This window comes from Lynx rufus, unplaced genomic scaffold, assembly GCF_022079265.1.
Source record: "Lynx rufus isolate CCGP_SWC_20201006 ecotype Redwood Valley unplaced genomic scaffold, mLynRuf1.p SCAF_1, whole genome shotgun sequence".
Classification (NCBI taxonomy): domain Eukaryota; kingdom Metazoa; phylum Chordata; class Mammalia; order Carnivora; family Felidae; genus Lynx; species Lynx rufus.
The window spans coordinates 137,695,712-137,713,588 of record NW_025814823.1 but is presented as its reverse complement, the minus strand read 5'-3'; the positions used below and the strand labels follow the sequence as shown (position 1 = coordinate 137,713,588).

The 17,877-nt window shown below is 34.9% G+C and overlaps 1 protein-coding gene across 3 annotated transcripts in view; it reads right to left on the bottom strand.

Annotated features, from left to right (window-relative positions):
- Positions 1-17,877, bottom strand: part of FCHO2 (FCH and mu domain containing endocytic adaptor 2) — a 121,162-nt gene that overhangs the window by 61,820 nt on the left and 41,465 nt on the right. For 2 of the 3 annotated variants that reach the window (XM_047087868.1, XM_047087860.1), the window contains exons 6-8: positions 11,373-11,477; positions 7,541-7,639; positions 6,392-6,488 (exon numbers count right to left, since the gene is read on the bottom strand). In XM_047087868.1, coding sequence (XP_046943824.1) covers positions 6,392-6,488; positions 7,541-7,639; positions 11,373-11,477 — 301 coding nt within the window. The remainder of the gene's footprint in view (positions 1-6,391; positions 6,489-7,540; positions 7,640-11,372; positions 11,478-17,877) is intronic. The other variant, XM_047087877.1, reaches the window with a different exon arrangement.

Below are 17,877 nucleotides of genomic sequence, written 5' to 3'. Positions count from 1 at the left end.
GTAAACATGACTGTTCAAAACAACTTGCATCAACAATGACATCTGAATTTTCTAATTTTTGTGTATCATAAAATACTACTTTTCTTTTGATTTTTTTTTTCCCCAATCGTTAAAAAATGTAAACCCAGGGGCGCCTGGGTGGCTTAGTCAGTTAAGCATCGACTTCAGTTCAGGTCATAATTTCTCAGTTCATGGATTCGAGCCCACGTCGGATTCTGCGGTGACAGCTCAGCCTGCTTCAGATTCTCCTCTCTCTCTGCCCCTCCCCCACTCGTGCTCGGTCTCTCTCTCAAAAATAAATAAACATTAATTAATTAAAATTGTAAACCCAGTCTTTGCTTGTAGACCTCTACAAGCTGCTATAACCCAACTTAAAAATAAGCAGAGCTAAACTTGACTCAATGGCCATAGTTTGCTGATTCTTGCTCTAAAAAATATAGAAGAGGATCAGTATCAGGTTCCATGTACATCCTGTAGGGCTGAGTTTTATGTCACTGCACTGAGTGACTAGGATACAACAGGTAAAGCTGTACTTCTTCACATATAACCTTTTCTATGTTACTTTTTTGGAGAGCTCTCCTCTTTTACTTTCTATTTGTGCTAATCTACATTATCCTCTTCCCTAATCATCATCCTGAAAGGTCAGCTGCTTCTGCTATCAAATAGAAAAACCAAGAAATCACAGCTGGTGTAGTTTATGAGTCTATGTCTCTTCTCGGCTTTTTAAAAAAAATTTTTTTTCAACGTCTTTTATTTATTTTGGGGACAGAGAGAGACAGAGCATGAACGGGGGAGAGGCAGAGAGAGAGGGAGACACAGAATCGGAAACAGGCTCCAGGCTCCGAGCCATCAGCCCAGAGCCCGACGCGGGGCTCGAACTCACGGACCGCGAGATCGTGACCTGGCTGAAGTCGGACGCTTAACCGACTGCGCCACCCAGGCGCCCCTCTTCTCGGCTTTTTAAATTTTGCTTTTGACACTAGGGTTTCTTCTCTGATTCAAAAAAAAAAAAAAAAAAAACAAACTTTGGTAGGGAGGAGTGGTAGGAAGCTCTATTTGTGCATTTGACATTATTCCAAATCCTTGAAAGCTCTAGAAACATGATTTTAGATTTTTTAAAAATTATTTGTTTTACCCTACACTTCAAAATAATACACATAGGGGCACCTGGGTGGCTCAGTTAAGCGTCTGACTTCAGCTCAGGTCATGATCTCACAGCTCGTGAGTTTGAGCCCCGCATCGGGCTCTGTGCTGACAGCTTAAGAGCCTGGAGCCTGCTTCAAATTCTATGTCTCCCTCTCTCTCTCTGCTCCTCCCCTGCTCATGCTCTGTCTCTCCTTCAAAAATAAATAAAAACATTAAAAATTTTTAAAAATAAAAATAAAAATAAAAAATAAAATAATACACATAATGTAGAAGCTAAATATTTCCAAATATCCCATCAATTTCATTTAGGCAGTATGACCATAGGAATCTTAGTTTTCCTTTTTCCTTTGTGGCTGATTGTTTTTCATGTGTACCTTTCTCAAGATTTTCATATTTTTATCTTTAAACACAGTATAATTCCTGGAAGTCCTCAAATGAAAGCTATAAACCTATATTATCATATAATGAAAATACAGATAAGTTTTATTTAAACATATTACACACTGGCCTACCAACTTTTTAGGTATTTATCCTTTTGTTTCTTATAAAAAGAAACTTGTTTAACTTTTATGAATTATAAAAAGTATATAGCAAAATCAGCAGAATGACTGTAAAACAGGGAATTCCAAATATGGTTATAATCTCCTTTGGCAATTAAAATACATGAGAATTGACAGGAATACTAGGATGTTATTTGAACACAGAAAGATATTCACAGTTAGAAAACACCTGTTCATTCATAACCCTTTCAGACCACAGGTGCTTTGATATTCAAAGCATCTGCTTACAGTGGTGACTCCAATTCCAGAAAAGTCAAGCAGTATTACACTCAAAAAGTAATGACAGTAAGAGTACAGAGGTTCCTCAAAAATTTAAAAATACAACTACCATATGATCCAGCAATTCCACTTCTGGATATTTATCTGAAGAAAACAAAATCATTATCTCAAAAAGATATCTACATGCCCAAGTTCACTGCAGCCTTATTTACAATAGCCAAGATGGGGTAACAACCTAAGTGTCCACTGATGAATGAATGGATAAAGAAAATGTGTTGTATATATACAATGGAATATTATTCAGCCATTAAAAGAAAGAAAGAAACCCTGCCATCTGCAACAACATGAATGGACCTTGAGGATATTATGCTGAATGAAGTAAGTCAGAAAAAGACAAATACTACATGACCTCACTTATATGTGGAATCTAAAGAACACCCAACTCATAAATACAAATAAAAGATTGGTGGTTGCCAAAGGTAGGGGTTGGGAGTGAAGGGTAGGTGAAATGGTTAAAGATGGCAAAAGGTACAAACTTCTACTTATAAGATAAGTAAGTCCTGGAGATGTAATACACAGCATGATGACTATAGTTAACAACACTATGCTGTATATTTGAAAGCCGCTAAGAAAGAGTTCTTAAAAGTTCTCATTACAAGGGGTGGATGCTAACTAAACTTATTTGGTAATCGTTTCTTATATACATATATCAAATCATTATGCTGCACATCTAAAAATAATACTATATGTCGATCATATCTTAATTTTTAAAAAGGTAATGACAAAAAAAGCCACTTCATATAATAAGTAGTATAAAATAGTCTCAATGAATAGTGAAAAAGTTGTAATGCTCTCAGTGCTGATTTACATAGGATAACTGGACACAAAGTTAGAGGTTGTATCTTTGAACAGGTAACTGCTAAAGGAAAAAAAGGTCATTTTTCAGCACAAGAATAACAGGTTAATTTTTAGATATACAAAATTTTTACAAAACTGGGCCTCTTGTTTTCTTTATAAAATAATATATCCCATAGGAGAAAAACTAGTTTAAGAAGGAATTCATCCACCAGAGGGGGCCCTTACAAAACAGGAAAAATAAAATGTTAACAACAATCAGCAGTATATACAATTCAAGGTTAGAATACATCTCACAGAAGTCTATGAATTCCATACAATCACATGTAAATTTTTTGAGTACACTATTTTTCTGAGAAACACAAAATTTTTATCACTGCAATGGGCCCCCAGGCTCATTTGTTCAGGTGCCCGTAAGCTGAACAAATACACAGAAAGAGCTGTGACTAGTCACCCATAGCAAGCCAACTAGAGAAGTAATATTTATCTCGTCCACTCCACTCCGATACCATTCTTTTTTGTTTTTTTTATAGTTAGCTCTAGGACCACTTTTTTGAAAGTTAGTCATTTATAGTCACTGTCAACCCTAGAACTGTCACCTAACTCTGGACTTAGTGATTATTCCTAGGAAAGCCCATGTCATCACCATGATGTGGCCTCTGTTTTACCTCCTACACTTTAGCTACATAGGAAATTTTCTACATGTCATAGTATATCTTAAGACCAGAAAATTTAAATTTAAAAGGAAACAATATCCATTAGTAGCCACACACTAATCAGAAATGTATTAATTTTTTAACATAACATTTATTAAGTACTCAACAAATGTTACATTATCTTATGTAACCCTCACTCACAACAACCTCATGAAGCAAAATACTATTATAATCCCTACTTTACAGATGACAGCAATAAGGCTTAAAAATCTCGCTGCTAGTAAAGAACCACCACAAACTACAGGGCTAAGTACTGTGCTATATCACAGATAAGAAAATAACTGAAATTTTTTACTGAGATAATTACAGATTCACATACAGTTGTTAAAAACAAAACAAAACAAAACAAAAACAGTTAAAGGGAGACTCCTGGTATACTTTGCCCAATTTCCTGCCATGATAACATTTTGCAAAACTACAATGTAACATCACAAACAGGATACTGATAATAGTACAATTTACCAATCTTGTTTAGTGTTCTAAGGCACTTTTAACCAGCCAATACATCTTTGCTTTTATCTATCAATACTTCTAAATGCTCTATATAAAAACTGTATTTGTTCTCCAATTGTTTTTAACCTCTCTTAACTGATCTTCCCTCTAATTTAATCTCTTTATAAAGAATTTTATAGTTTCATACTTTTCTGTAGTTATAGGTCTCAACATCCTCATTCTCTTTATATTTGTAAACTTGCTCAGTTCTAGTCTATTTTCTCCAAAGCATGGGCCCTGGGGTCAAGAATCCTGGTATTTTAGTATCAGCTCTACCATGTACTAGCTTAGACAAATCATTTAACCTCTCAACATTTCCCTCATCTTTAAAATGAGAATAATAGTACCCACTTCAACAGTTGCTAAAGATCAAAGTTTTCCTGCAAAGTGTTTGGCTCGGTACATGGCAGAGAGTAAGGCACTACATTTTAACCATTATTTACTATTCCTCACCAAGACTTTTCTAACAGCAAATTCATCCACTGCAACCTCCTTAACATCCTTTACTAGTATATGTCCATTTGTTCACTCAACAAAAATGTACTATTGGGGCGCCTGGGTGGCGCAGTCGGTTAAGCGTCCGACTTCAGCCAGGTCACGATCTCGTGGTCCGTGAGTTCGAGCCCCGCGTCAGTCTCTGGGCTGATGGCTCAGAGCCTGGAGCCTGTTTCCGATTCTGTGTCTCCCTCTCTCTCTGCCCCTCCCCCGTTCATGCTCTGTCTCTCTCTGTCCCAAAAAATAAATAAACGTTGAAAAAAAAAAATTAAAAAAAAAATGTACTATTACACATAAACAAGATAAACAGATGAATCAAATATAGAGCTTTTCTTCACATTTGCACAATTACTAAAATTTAAGGTAGACAGCAACAATGCCAAAAAAAAAAGGAGGAAAAAAAGTACAGTTAAAGTTCTATGGCACTTTCGATGGAGGAAGTAGCAAATATCCTGGGTCTTTAAGAGTTCATTTACTCGACAAATAAATGGAAAGATATGGGGAAAGACAGGAAAGAAGTAGGATATAGCATTTCCTAGAATAAGAACATAAGGACAACTAAAGCACCAAGGGGAAAAGGGACATGTATAGGAAACAGAAAGCAGTTCCAGCTGACAGCAGTGGAGGGTAATAAAGGTAAAAAAGACCAAAGACTAGTCAGGGCCAGATCCTGAAAAGCTCTGAATCTAAATCCGGAGTCTAAATTTCATTCTGTCTATAATGAAAAGTCAAAGATTTATGAGTAATGCATGTAAAAAGGATTTGAGCAGAAATGTCTACTGTGCCAGTATTTAGAAATCTGCTGCAATTGATCAGGTAGGTAGAGAAGCATGAAAAGAAGGTACAAAGGGAAAAATACTAACATATGTGGACCAATGATTTTAAAGTTAATAAAATGTAAAAGAAAAAGTGAAGAAGATTTAGGTTACAAGCCTTAGTTCTGGTAAATGCACTAAAGAATACCAGCTCCCAGACTTCCCTACAAATCACTTATCCATTCTCCTGAATTCCAAGCCACATTTTCTTTAGTAGATTGAATTATTTTTACCTATAGAGTAAAACAAATATCTTACAAGAACATGGTATAGTAACTAATAAACAAAATCAAGAAATCTGGAAGACTCTATGCTGAGCAGGGCAAGAGAATGGGCTACTGACTACATTTGACATATCATAACATGCTTATTAAAAGTAAGATTCAGGATACTATAATTATTCATTCATAAGACAGAAACCAGAATTCCTGTATTCATTTGTTCAGGATATAACCTCAATGTCTAAAACACTGTCTGAAATACTTTTAGCAGCAACAAATATATTTGTTGAACATGTATGTCAATAAGAAAATTTTTAAAGCTATTACATTTTACAAAAGGTTTTCTGTTGGTCTCAATGCTCTGAGGGCTCAATATTCTCACCTATTCGTCCTCTTACTAAGATGGCCTTCTGTTCATAGAGAAAATAGACAATGATATTGTAATAGCATTGTATGGCAATAGATGGTAGCTATGCTTGTGGTGAGCACAGCAAAAACCATAAAGAAGGTGAATCACCATGCTGCATGCCTGAAACTAACATTATGTGTCAATGACCATGATACTCAAAAAACTTTTTTAATTAAAAATAAAAAATAAAAATAAGCTGTTACTCTTTGAAAAATGTAAATAAACTGCAGCATATTAATTTACTAAAGGTTATAATAACCATTTTAATATTAAATTATTAACCACTAAAGGCCAGATTAACTTAATATATTATCAGACACAAAATAAATGATCTCTAATATTCTACACATATTTTTAGATACCTTGCAAGCTACATTTTGCAGGCTGGGAATTCAAAAGCAAATATATTTGTTCCTAGATGGGAAATTTGAATACATTTCCTTACAGAGTTTTATCATCTTACCAGGTCTTTCCTTCCCAGTGCCTTTTGACTCAGCAAATTTTTGTATCAAGCTTTCAACTGTAGTGTTAGCCATGTTATTTATAAATTCTTCATGGACCTATTAAAATGAAATAAAGAAATTTTTTTTCCACTAAAAATTCTTACTATACTTCAGACAAAACTTCCACAAAGAAATTAATATTCATTACACCAAAATATGTGGTTTTTTCGATCCAAAGCCATTGAGAACTTTCATTTACCTAGCATGCTCTTTTACCTCACAGTGTTAGTAAACCCGTGGGTACCAACCACTGTTTACATGAATCCCTCAAGATATAGCTTCCCAACCTTAGAAGTCCAGGGAGTTTCCTGTTCTCATCTTTGAATGTTTTAGACACATAATTCCTAAGACTAAAACTTATACAGATCTCTAATAATTTTTAGATCTTTAATAAAAAATAACAGACTTCATCCTTCTCTATTTCAATGCACTCCAAACTGTCATCATTAAACTGCTTTCGTATTTTTGGAAAAAAAATTTTTTTCTTAAAGATTTTAAGTAATCTCTACACCCAATTTGGGCCTTAAAATCACAACCCTGAGATTAAGAACCGAATGCTCCCCCAACTGAGCCAGACAGGCATCCCTATTTTTAGAAAATTTCTAAGCACAAGTTCTATAATTCATTGCTGCTCTAAATTATAAAACAGAAAAACTTAAAAAAAATTTTTTTTCTAAACTGGTAACTTCAGAGTTTTAATGTAAAAGACTGAGCTACAGTTAATCTTTTTTAATGTTTATATATTTTTGAAAGAGAGAGCGTGAGCAGGGAAGGGGCAAACAGAGAGGGACAGGATCTTAAGCAGGCTTTGTGAGAGCCCGATGCAGGGCTCAAATTCATGAATCATGAGATCATGACCTAAGCCAAAGCAGGACACTCAACCAACTGAGCTGCCCAGGTGCCCCAGAGCTATAATTAATTTTAACAATTAATTTGAATTATCATCCTTGGTAGCCAATCAAAAATCCATTTTATTTTATATTTAACACATGTAAGTACATATTCTTTATATGCAATAAGTCAGTATCATATTGAGTTTTGCATTTTTTAAAAAGTCATATATGAACATAAAATTTTCATGAATCTGTTCAACAAAAGGAAAAACTTACCTGGCCTATTTGCAAATGAATTTCCTTTATAGCATTTGACAAGGATTCTATAATTTCCTTTATGTGAATGACATGAGCTTCTTCAATATCTTGAAATTTCTGGGTAACAAATATGAAAAGTTATATACACACACACACACACACACACACACACACACACACATATATACACACACATAAAAGAAATATACACTCTCTCTCTCTGAAATCAAAGAACTTTTTTTATATAATTTATTTTTTTAAGTACTCTCTATACCCAATGTGGGGCTTGATTGAACTCATGACCCCACAACCCCAAGATCAAGAGTCACATGCTCTACCAACTGACCCTGAAATCAAAACACCTTTTAAGTCATCTTAATAGAGCTAACCAAACTTAGTGAGTTACCATTATTACGTAATGTTTAACAATACTTCTAGACAAATGGGTCTAGTAAACATAATGAAATGTTTAACTTTTTATTATGTTAATTTTTTGTTATGTCATTTCTCAGGCACATATGAACTTGATTTTGAAGATACCACAAATTAAAATCTAAAATCATGGTCAGAAAATTAGAAGGAGACCTAAATGAGAAGTGTCACAACAGCCAAGCCAAGGTAGAAGTGTTTCAAACCAAAGAGCAATTAGGTGACAGAGCAAAAACTACCGTTTACTTCTGAAGACTTTACAATCTAACCCAAAGACTCTAACAGTATGTTTTTAATCCTTGAAATGTTAACATGTAGCCTTCAAAAGAAGTAATTTATGGTCAAAGAAATGTGGAAAAGCCTGTATACTCGATCTCAGCAGTTCTAAACTGAAGGTGGGGATATATCCAATCACCTGGAAAATGTTTTTAAACTACAGAACACATAGATTTTCTACAACTACCCAGAGAACGGAAGTGGAAAAAGATGAAAATGTTTTTTGGAAAAATTCCCCAGGTCATTCTGAGTATTTATTCCCCAGGAAGAAAACTTGGCTAGACTTGGCTTCCAACACACAGATTAAAAACCCCGAGAAACACTGAAATAAAACATGTTTTCATTTTGCTTAACCCAGTGTTTTCTAAATTTCTTTGACCACACAACCCTTTTTGTTTTTCTTCTTCTCTTAATATCTATTAATATCTCAAAGAACAATAATAATCCTCAAAACAGGATTTGGGAAATGCTGAACTAGCTTTCTTCAAACAAAATATATTTGTCATTTCTACTGCACAAACCTGATTACCCTTATTTTTTTGTGGGCTTGTGTGTGTGTGTGTGTGTGTGTGTGTGTGTGTGTGTGTGTGTTTGCCAAAATAAATCAGTTCTAAGAAATAGGCCTAAATGCCATGTCATTTTTCTCTGGTTAGTTTAGCAAATTAAATTCCCTTACCCTATATTTAATATAAAATTTTCTTCAGCAGTGAGTCATAGGACCAGAAAATCACTAAGCCAAATGATCATACATATAAAGGGTCTGAACTTCTCTAAAAAGAATCAATAATGGTGAAATTATAATTTTGGCAATAAGGCAACCCAAATTCACAAACTTAAATCAAGTTTATTCATAAAAATGGCAGAGTTAAAATGTCTTATCTTGACTAATTCTGACCAAATCAATGAGAATATCAATATTTCAAAACTCTGAATTACTCTCTTAGGAAGTAAGGAATATTCAGCAGAAGCATGATTCTTGTTTATGTTCATATTCTAAGAATTTGCCCTCAGCTTAATATTCTGCAATTAATCAGAAATTTTCTCAAGACAGACCCAAATCCAGAAAACCTACGTCAAACATCCACAAGTTTCATATGGATAATCTCTAATTGCAAGAAAAGTATGCCACCTTCTCATTCTCTTTTAAAACAGCTACACTGAATAAGACATATCCTTAATGACTTAAAAATATCTTGAAGTCACACAAAAACTCAAAAGTATGATTCACATTTAGATATTGTGCTGGGTTGTTTTTTGTTTTGTTTTGTTTTGTTTTGTTTGTTTTTTTAGGGGGTGGGGAATGTGCTAAATATCGCAACTGCTCAGAATTAGTGACTACTAAACTCAGAGTAATGCAGCAATGGGACTCCTTTTTAGAAGGAAACGTAAACCCTACTAGAGCCTGCTCCTTGCCTATCTCTTTAACCTCACTTCTTACCACTATCTCTCTTCACTTAGTTTTATTAAGCACTCTTTGCTTTCTACAATGTGACAGCTCTTTCATACTTCTGGGTCTTATACCCATGGGTCCCCAATGCCTGGAACACTCATGCCCTGGAATGCATCCCTTTACTCATTCAAGTCTCAGTTTTAAATCCCACTTCTCCAAAAAGGCCTTTCCTAACTCCCAAATCCAAATTAGGTTGCTCCTATTATTCTATCTCATAGAATCCTTCTTTTCCTTGTAATAGGTATAATAGCTCGTAACCTTATATTTAACCATGTATTTGTTTGCCTCCCTCCTCTATATTGTACACTCCACCTAGAGCAGGGAGTTACTCGTTTCATTTACATATATACCGTATACACCAGCAATTAGCACAGTGCCTACAATATCGCAAGACAGATGCACATATGCCTGCACACAAGCATGAAAGTCTTTTGATTTCTGAGATGTCTATCAATCATCTCTCCAAGCAGGAAGACTCCCTAGAATCCAAAAAGGCAGATTAATATAAAGTCCTTCTTCACACTTGCTGAAGGCCTACCAAGCGCTGGGAAGTATTCTAAATGCTAAGGAAATAATAAATCAATCCCTTTTACCATAGAACTTATCCTTTAGTGGAGGAAGATGAACAATAAAAAAAATATAGGTAGAAGAACTAGTGTGCTTCACTACATTCAAATATGATGACTAAGAATAATGTTCTAAGAAGAGGTTCCTTGGGGCGCCCGGGTGGTTCAGTCAATTAAGCATTTGACTTTGGATTTCGGCTCAGGTCATGATTTCATGGTTCATGGGTTCAAGCCCCACATCTGGCTCTATGCTGACAGCACGAAGTCTGCTTGAGATTCCATCTCCCTCTCTCTCTGCCCCTCCCCCACTTGTTTGCTCACTCTCAAAATAATAAACAAAAATAAAAAATAAAAACTACATTTAAAAAAAAAGCTCACCAGCTTCAATACCAGAGTGAAGAAGACACAGAATAGCTACCACCAGCCCATGATGAGTAAGAACATAACAAATAAACCCTTGCCACTGTAAGCACTGAGATGTGGGTTTTTGTCATCTCAGCATACCCAGCCTATCCTGACAAAGTGCTTGGGAGCAAAACAAAACAAGAAAAGAGTACGAGAGAGTGGGAATAGAAGTTTTAGGTATGATTCATAAAAGGCGCCCATCTTAAACCTAGGCTTTTAATTAAGGTTCTAAGAACATCGAATAGGGTATAAATTATCCCAAGTTTATGGGAGACTTTTTTTTAATGGTCTGTTTTCCTCAACTAAAATGGAAGTTCTATGAGAGCAGGGATTCTTGATTCTTTTGTTAACGGCTATATTCTCAGCGGTGAATCATTTCCAGTTCTCTTAAGCAGAAGTCAATTTTAAAATTCATACATGAGGCTAACAATCAGCACTGTCTTCATCATCTACCAATTTCCTCACTTTCCCCAGTTCTCTGTAAACAGCCTTTTCTGCTGTATCTGAATAACCCCTTATCATGTCATAATTATTGCATACTTGCCATAATCATTGGTCCTCGATCTCCAAAATAAGATGTGTATCTTTAAAACAGCATTAAAAAAACATACAGATTGTGTATTTTAACATTTCTAATACTAGAAAATTATATGGCACAAAAATCATTTATTTGTATCAGTAAATGAAATATCCTGTTTTAGATTTAAAGCTTAAAAATACCAACCTGAGCTGTTTCTGTCATTTTCTGTTCAAAATCAGCTTTCGCTAATGCATATTTTTCCACATAAAGTTTATAGGTATCTGTAGCTTTCTTAGATTTAACAGCTGCCTGTAATAAAACAAAAACATTTTTAACTATACAATGACCTGTTTTCTTTCCTGATGTAAGTTCATATGAAATAACTATTTAAATGCATTTTAAGGGGTGAGGCCTATGGTGAGTTCAATAGGACATAAGCTAACTTTAATATCTTTTTTCAAGTCCTCATTGGCAATATTTTTTGTTTAGTCACAGAATAACACAGAAATTAAACACTGATTCTCCTTTCTGTCTGACAGAATGGGCTTTGAAAAGTTAAAATACTCTTATTACATAACTTAGGGTAAGATCATATAACCACATTCTAATGTGTTAATAAGAATTCAATGAACAAAATGTGACAATACCATCAGAATATGCTTGACTCTTCCACACCTGTGAGTCTTCCTTCCTCCCACAATACACACATATCCCATTTAATGTCTAATTAATAACTAAAAACATAGCTCAAAAGTTGAGAAAATCAATTTTCTTTCTCAGTTTCCATTATGCTCTAACAAATCTACAAATTTGTTTTTAATCATTGCCCAGTTTTTCAAGATTTCTATTTTTTTGAGGGGGGGTGGGGGGGCAGAGGGAGAGAGAGAATCTTAAGCAGGCTCCAGGCCCAGCATGGAGCCTGACGTGAGGCTCAATCTCACAAACTGTGAGATCATGACCTGAGCCAAAATCAAGAGATGGATGCTTAATGGACTGAGCCACCCAGACACCCCTTAAGATTTCTATTTCTAAAAAGTTGTTATTACATTATTATAGCTCTAGTTTTATCAAAGTTACTTACTCAATAAAAACTTGATATATTAAATATTAGGCAGTGAAGAATATGAAGATAAATTACACAGGGATCTTTTCCTCAAGGACTTCATAAAAGTAGTAGAACCTATTTTTACCTAGAAATCAGTAGAAAGCAACAAAGCCACAGAAGTAAAGATAAATGCTATAGAAGACAGACGTTCAGGAAAAAGATTATGTATAACTTGTAGGGTGGAGCAGACATATGGCTATCAAGAAACAACCATTCTCAAAGGACTGATCAATTTGGACATGGGAAGTCTGGGAGAAGATCAAAAAAGGAGAAGATAAGGATTTCAAGATACAAATATCTTGATGAATTTTCTTGATGAATTAAGAGACTGTCTGTTAAGAGGAGGAACTGAGGCACCTGGTTGGCTCATTCTGTTGAGCGTCTGACTCTTGATTTCAGCTCAGGTCATGATCCCAGGGTTATGGGATCAAGCCCTGCATCGGGCTCTGCACTGAGTATGGAGCCTGCTTAAGACTCTCTCTCTCCCGCTGTTCCTCTCCCCCATTGGCACGCTCTCTCTAAATAAAATTTTTAAAAATTTTTTCAAAAAAAAAAAAGAGTGGGGAAAAGTAGAGTAGGATACGGCTGAGAGCTTCAAGAAAACAAACAAACAAAAAAATTCACACCAGGGTTGTGGAAGATACAACAGGTAATAACTAGATGAGTACAAGTATTACTAAGAGCCACTGAGGGCTAAGCAAAGCTGAAAAACATGGAAATTGTATGAAGCTAATTTGAATCAACATGAAATTATCTCCTACTATGTTCAAGAATAAGGATTAGAAACAGAAAGTTGGGTTTACCTGGAGGTTTGGGACTGCCAAGAGATGTAGACAGTCCTACTCTCTAAAAAGGGCCCAATGTATGCTCCTTAAATTGTGGCATCATACATTATATTAAAGACAGATGCTCCATGCTTTCCTGCATTCTTAAATAAATAATATAGGATGCCACTTTATCTTGTAGCATACAGAAAACTGGTTTTGGAGCCAGAAGACTCTGTCTTGGAGCTTTATATAGTTCTCTCACTCCTAAAATGGGAAGAATACCACCTAGTTTTTAAAGCTTTGGCAGTGATGTAATGTAACTTATGTAAAATGAGTGGAACAGGGTCTGGCATATAGTTAAATCTACAAAATAAACAGTATTTGCTATTATTATGATTTCTAAAAGTAATACCAGTAGGAAGATATATCATTGTAAATTTTATGGTTATTGTATCTAGTAGTTGTACTTAGTTCTCCACCCCTAGAGTAAGTAGTTAAAGCCTATAATGATTTTCTAGTTTGCTTTATGAGTGTTGTTGTGGTTTTTTTTTTGTTTTGTTTTGTTTTGTTTTGCCCTTTTCCCATTGTCTCAGGCCATGTGACATTAATTATACTATGGTCAGTATAGTTGCTGTAACATCCTGGCCTTGCTCAAACACGTAACAATTAAATGACATAGATATTTAAAATTTACTAAGTATGTTTCCAGGAAGCCCAGATTTAAGAAAACATTTCAATGGTGTGATTATCTGAGTTTCCTTTGGATCTTTTTAATACCAACAGACTTCTGTCTCTTCTTCCAGCTACCTAAAGTTTCAGTCTGTGCAAGAATAATGAGCAACTTACAGTCCGTGGAGTGATTTTCAATGACAGAGTTCAGCAAAATAATGTAGTCTCATTGGCAGCCCCTTCTTCTTTGCTTGTTCCTTATCCTAACACCTATTCCTATTTTCTGTTGCCTATTAAGTTACTGCCTAACAATTTATGTGCTAGCTACACAGAAAGACCTGAGTTGTGATCACTCCTAGAGATATATGCAATTTGAAAAAACAAATCATAAAAATGGAAAATTTCCCCAAATATGACTACAATGATTGTGTCTATACTTTTAAAAAGTAATTTATTTCATGAGATCTTCCTGTTTTCTTTTTTACAGGTTCTGTACAAAATAGGTCACTCTGCCCTTTCTAAACTTACCATTAAAACCTCTAACCTCTTGCTCTGCACTATTCAATATGTTTTGGCTCCCCCAAAAGAAGGAAGTTTCTTGAATACAGAAGGAGGGAATATGTATTTTAGCCTTTAATAAACTTCATAACATCTAGCATAATGACAGGCACATGGTAGGAACTAAAACATTTACCTAAAACATTACCTACCTACTGCACGCATATTATCACTTTATAATGCCACAATCAGAAAAATTTGAGGGGCGCCTGTGTGGCTCAATGGGTTAAGCGTCTGATTTTGGCTCAGGTCATAAACTCAAAGTTCCTGAGTTCAAGGCCAGCATCGGGCTCCCTGCTGCCAGTGCAGAGCTCACTTTGGGTCCTCTGTCTCCCTCTCTCTCTGCCCCTCCCCAGCATGCACGCTGTCTCTCTCTCAAAAATAAATGAACATTAAAAATATATACATGTATTTGAATAAGCCACTTAAAAAGCCAAGAACCTAATCTTTAGCCTGTATTTAAAATAAAATAAACTTTATTGTATTAAGAACAGGAAAAATTCAAATAATACTTTGCTATAATGATTATTTTTCCAAGTAAACATATATGCTGTGTTGCAAAAATATAATGATAGTGTCTCACACACAAGAAATTTATAATCTAACAGAAATAAAAGATCACTGCATGGGGGTCAATTCCTGCTTACAGAAGATCTATCATATTTCTACAATGTAAACAAAGCAATTATTTTACATTATTCATTACACTTATGGGACTTTAAGAGATGGAAAGAAGTTCCTGGAGCATCATTTCCTCTTCCTAAACTCAGTCTCTAGAATTCAAACTAGTTTTGGTACTCAAATTTTTACTGAGTCGACAGAGTTAGCAATAATTAATTTTAAAAGTTTAAACCATCATACTTAACTTTCTTTTTTCCTCCCAGAATATTCTCACTGTAAATCTTGGTCTAGCTATTCAACTCAGCATACTAACTTCTTTGTCCATTATTTCCAACCATAATATTATTATCTTCATCTCAAAAGTTCAGAGCAGGATCTAATTCAGGATGTAAACAGATAAGTCTTTTGGAGCCTACTTTCTGATACCAGGAAGCTGTGTAAAATTTCACTTCTCTTATTTGGAGGCATGAAGGAAGAGAGAAGATAGCCTTTAAAGTTCTAACTTTTTTTTTTACATCAGCCCTCACTCTTCAAAGGTAAAAATAATATACCACAATCTTAAGGAAATTATATACCAACTTAAAGAAGTATCCCGGAAAACTAACAAAAGCAGTACTTAATCATAAAGGAATAAAATGAAAAAAGAAACTGTTGACTCATAAAGTATTTTAAGTAATGACAAAAACAAATTTAAAGAAAAATAAGGGTATTATATAAAAATATGTAGAAGCAATTTTAGAAGGTAATTGTACTAGGAACACCTTATTGTTTTTAAATTTTTTTAATGTTTATTCATTTTTGAGAGACAGACAGAGAGAGAGAGCATGAATGGAGCAAGGGCAGAGAGAGAGACACACACACACAGAATCTGAAGCAGGCTCCAGGCTCTGAGCTGTCAGCGAAGAGCCCGAGGCGGGGCTTGAACCCAGAAGCTGTGAGATCATGACCTGAACCAAAGTCAACACCTAACAACTGAGCCACCCAGGTGCCCCTTTACTTTTTTTTTTTTAAAGCAAGAAAGAGTACTCATAGGAAACAACTATATAGCAGTATGTAGTTAAGTCAAAACAACTTTCTAAATAGTATATATATATATACATACTTAGAAATGCTGTAAATTCTAGGGTAGAATTATAAAAACTGAGTATCCTAGTAGTAATGAACTTGACAAGTTTCATAAAGTCATTATTAAAAAGGGAAGTTGGAACATTCTTAAATGAGGAAATTATGCTTTAAAAAAAAAGCCACATTTCTTCTCACAAATAAAAGATTGGCTTTAACACATTACCTATTGATAATAAAACAAATCCTACATTGTATTGATTTCCTTAGCATTATAAATAAATTTACTGATATACTACAAGAAATATTTAAGTGCCTATAATTTTTATAGTAAAATCCTAAGAAGCAAATATACACATATGAATTAAGTCATATTTAGTCATAGTCCACAAATGAGTGCCTTCTAGTGTTTTATAAAAAATTAAGAGCTTTTAAGTGAAAATCAGAAGCATACTATGTCATAATAGCCATAAGTATTTGTTTTCAAATTTATTAAAGGAAAATGGTTCAAAGATTTAGATTTTTAAAAATCTATATTCATCTTAATAAAAAGCTTCTTATTACAGGTCAAAATTAATGATTTACTTAAACTTGGATTTGAACATATATAAATCAGACACCTACTAACACATTTAGTACCACAAGCAAAGATACCACCTCTGAGCAAAACAATGAGAAAAAGGCACCCCTTCTCTGTGGGTCCATGCCACAAGACAAGTGAAGCACAGACCACCAACTCACAACCCTTGGACACAACTGTATGCTACCATATGTTAATCAAAAAGAAATCTTTTAATTTAATCTAAATCATTACCTTATATGAAGCCTTTTTTGGTTTATATCAAAAGATTCAGACAATCTTTTCTTTAAGCATAATCTCTAGTTACCATACATTTTTCAAGTGGTCAGTACACACTAGGTACTATGTTAAACCCACTGGGTTTCATAAAAAAAAAAAAAAAAAAAGCAAAGAGCAGTATTTAGCCTAGGAGTACCTTAACCCTCTGGAAAATTTCAACTAACTGAGATAGTACACTTTTGCATTAATTATATGGAATCCATACCAATTTATTGACCTGTATGTTATAGTACGTACTGTAAGGAACTATTCCTATAGCTCACATTTTAAAAAATAATTATCTTGGGGCACCTGGGTGGCTCAGTTGTTTGAGCATCCAACTTTGGCTCAGGTCATGATCACATGGGCTGTGAGTTCGAGCCCTGCGTTGGCTCTGTGCTGACAGCTCAGAGCCTGGAGCCTGCTTCTGATTCTGTCTCCCCACTCTCTACCCCTCCACCACTCATGCTCTGTCTCTCTCAAAATCTAAATAAACATAAAAAAAATAAAAATAAATAAAAAATAACTCTTTTAGTTTGAACTACAGTTGGCTTGGGGTACCTGGGTAGCTTAGTGGTTAACCATCTACCTCTGGATTTCGGCTCAGGTCATGATCTTATAGTCCTGAGATCAAGCCCCATGTCCAGCTCTATGCTAACAGTGCAGAACCTGCTTAGGATTCTCCCTCCCTCCCTCCCTCCCTCTCCCTCCCTCCCTCCCTCCCTCTCTCGCTCTCTGCTCCACCCCTCCTCACTCTCACTCTCTCAAAATAAACAAACTTAAAAAAAATAAAATGAAATGAAATTTAATTGGCTTTATACTGTCTTTGTTCCTATCTTTTTTATTTTTTGGAAAAAAATTAATTATTACATAGACAAAGGGAGCCCCCTGCCCTTACCAAGCCCATTCCCCACTTGCTCTGCAAAGGTAACTCCCAATATGTGGCACAGTGTTTACTGTCCCTATGTATGTCCCTAATATAGTTAATTATACTTCAAGGCTTGTTTGTTTCTTTTTTGTTTCAGGGTTTTTTTTTTTTTTTGGTTTTTGGGTTTTTTTTTTTTTGCAGAAAATTAAAGACTATGTAAA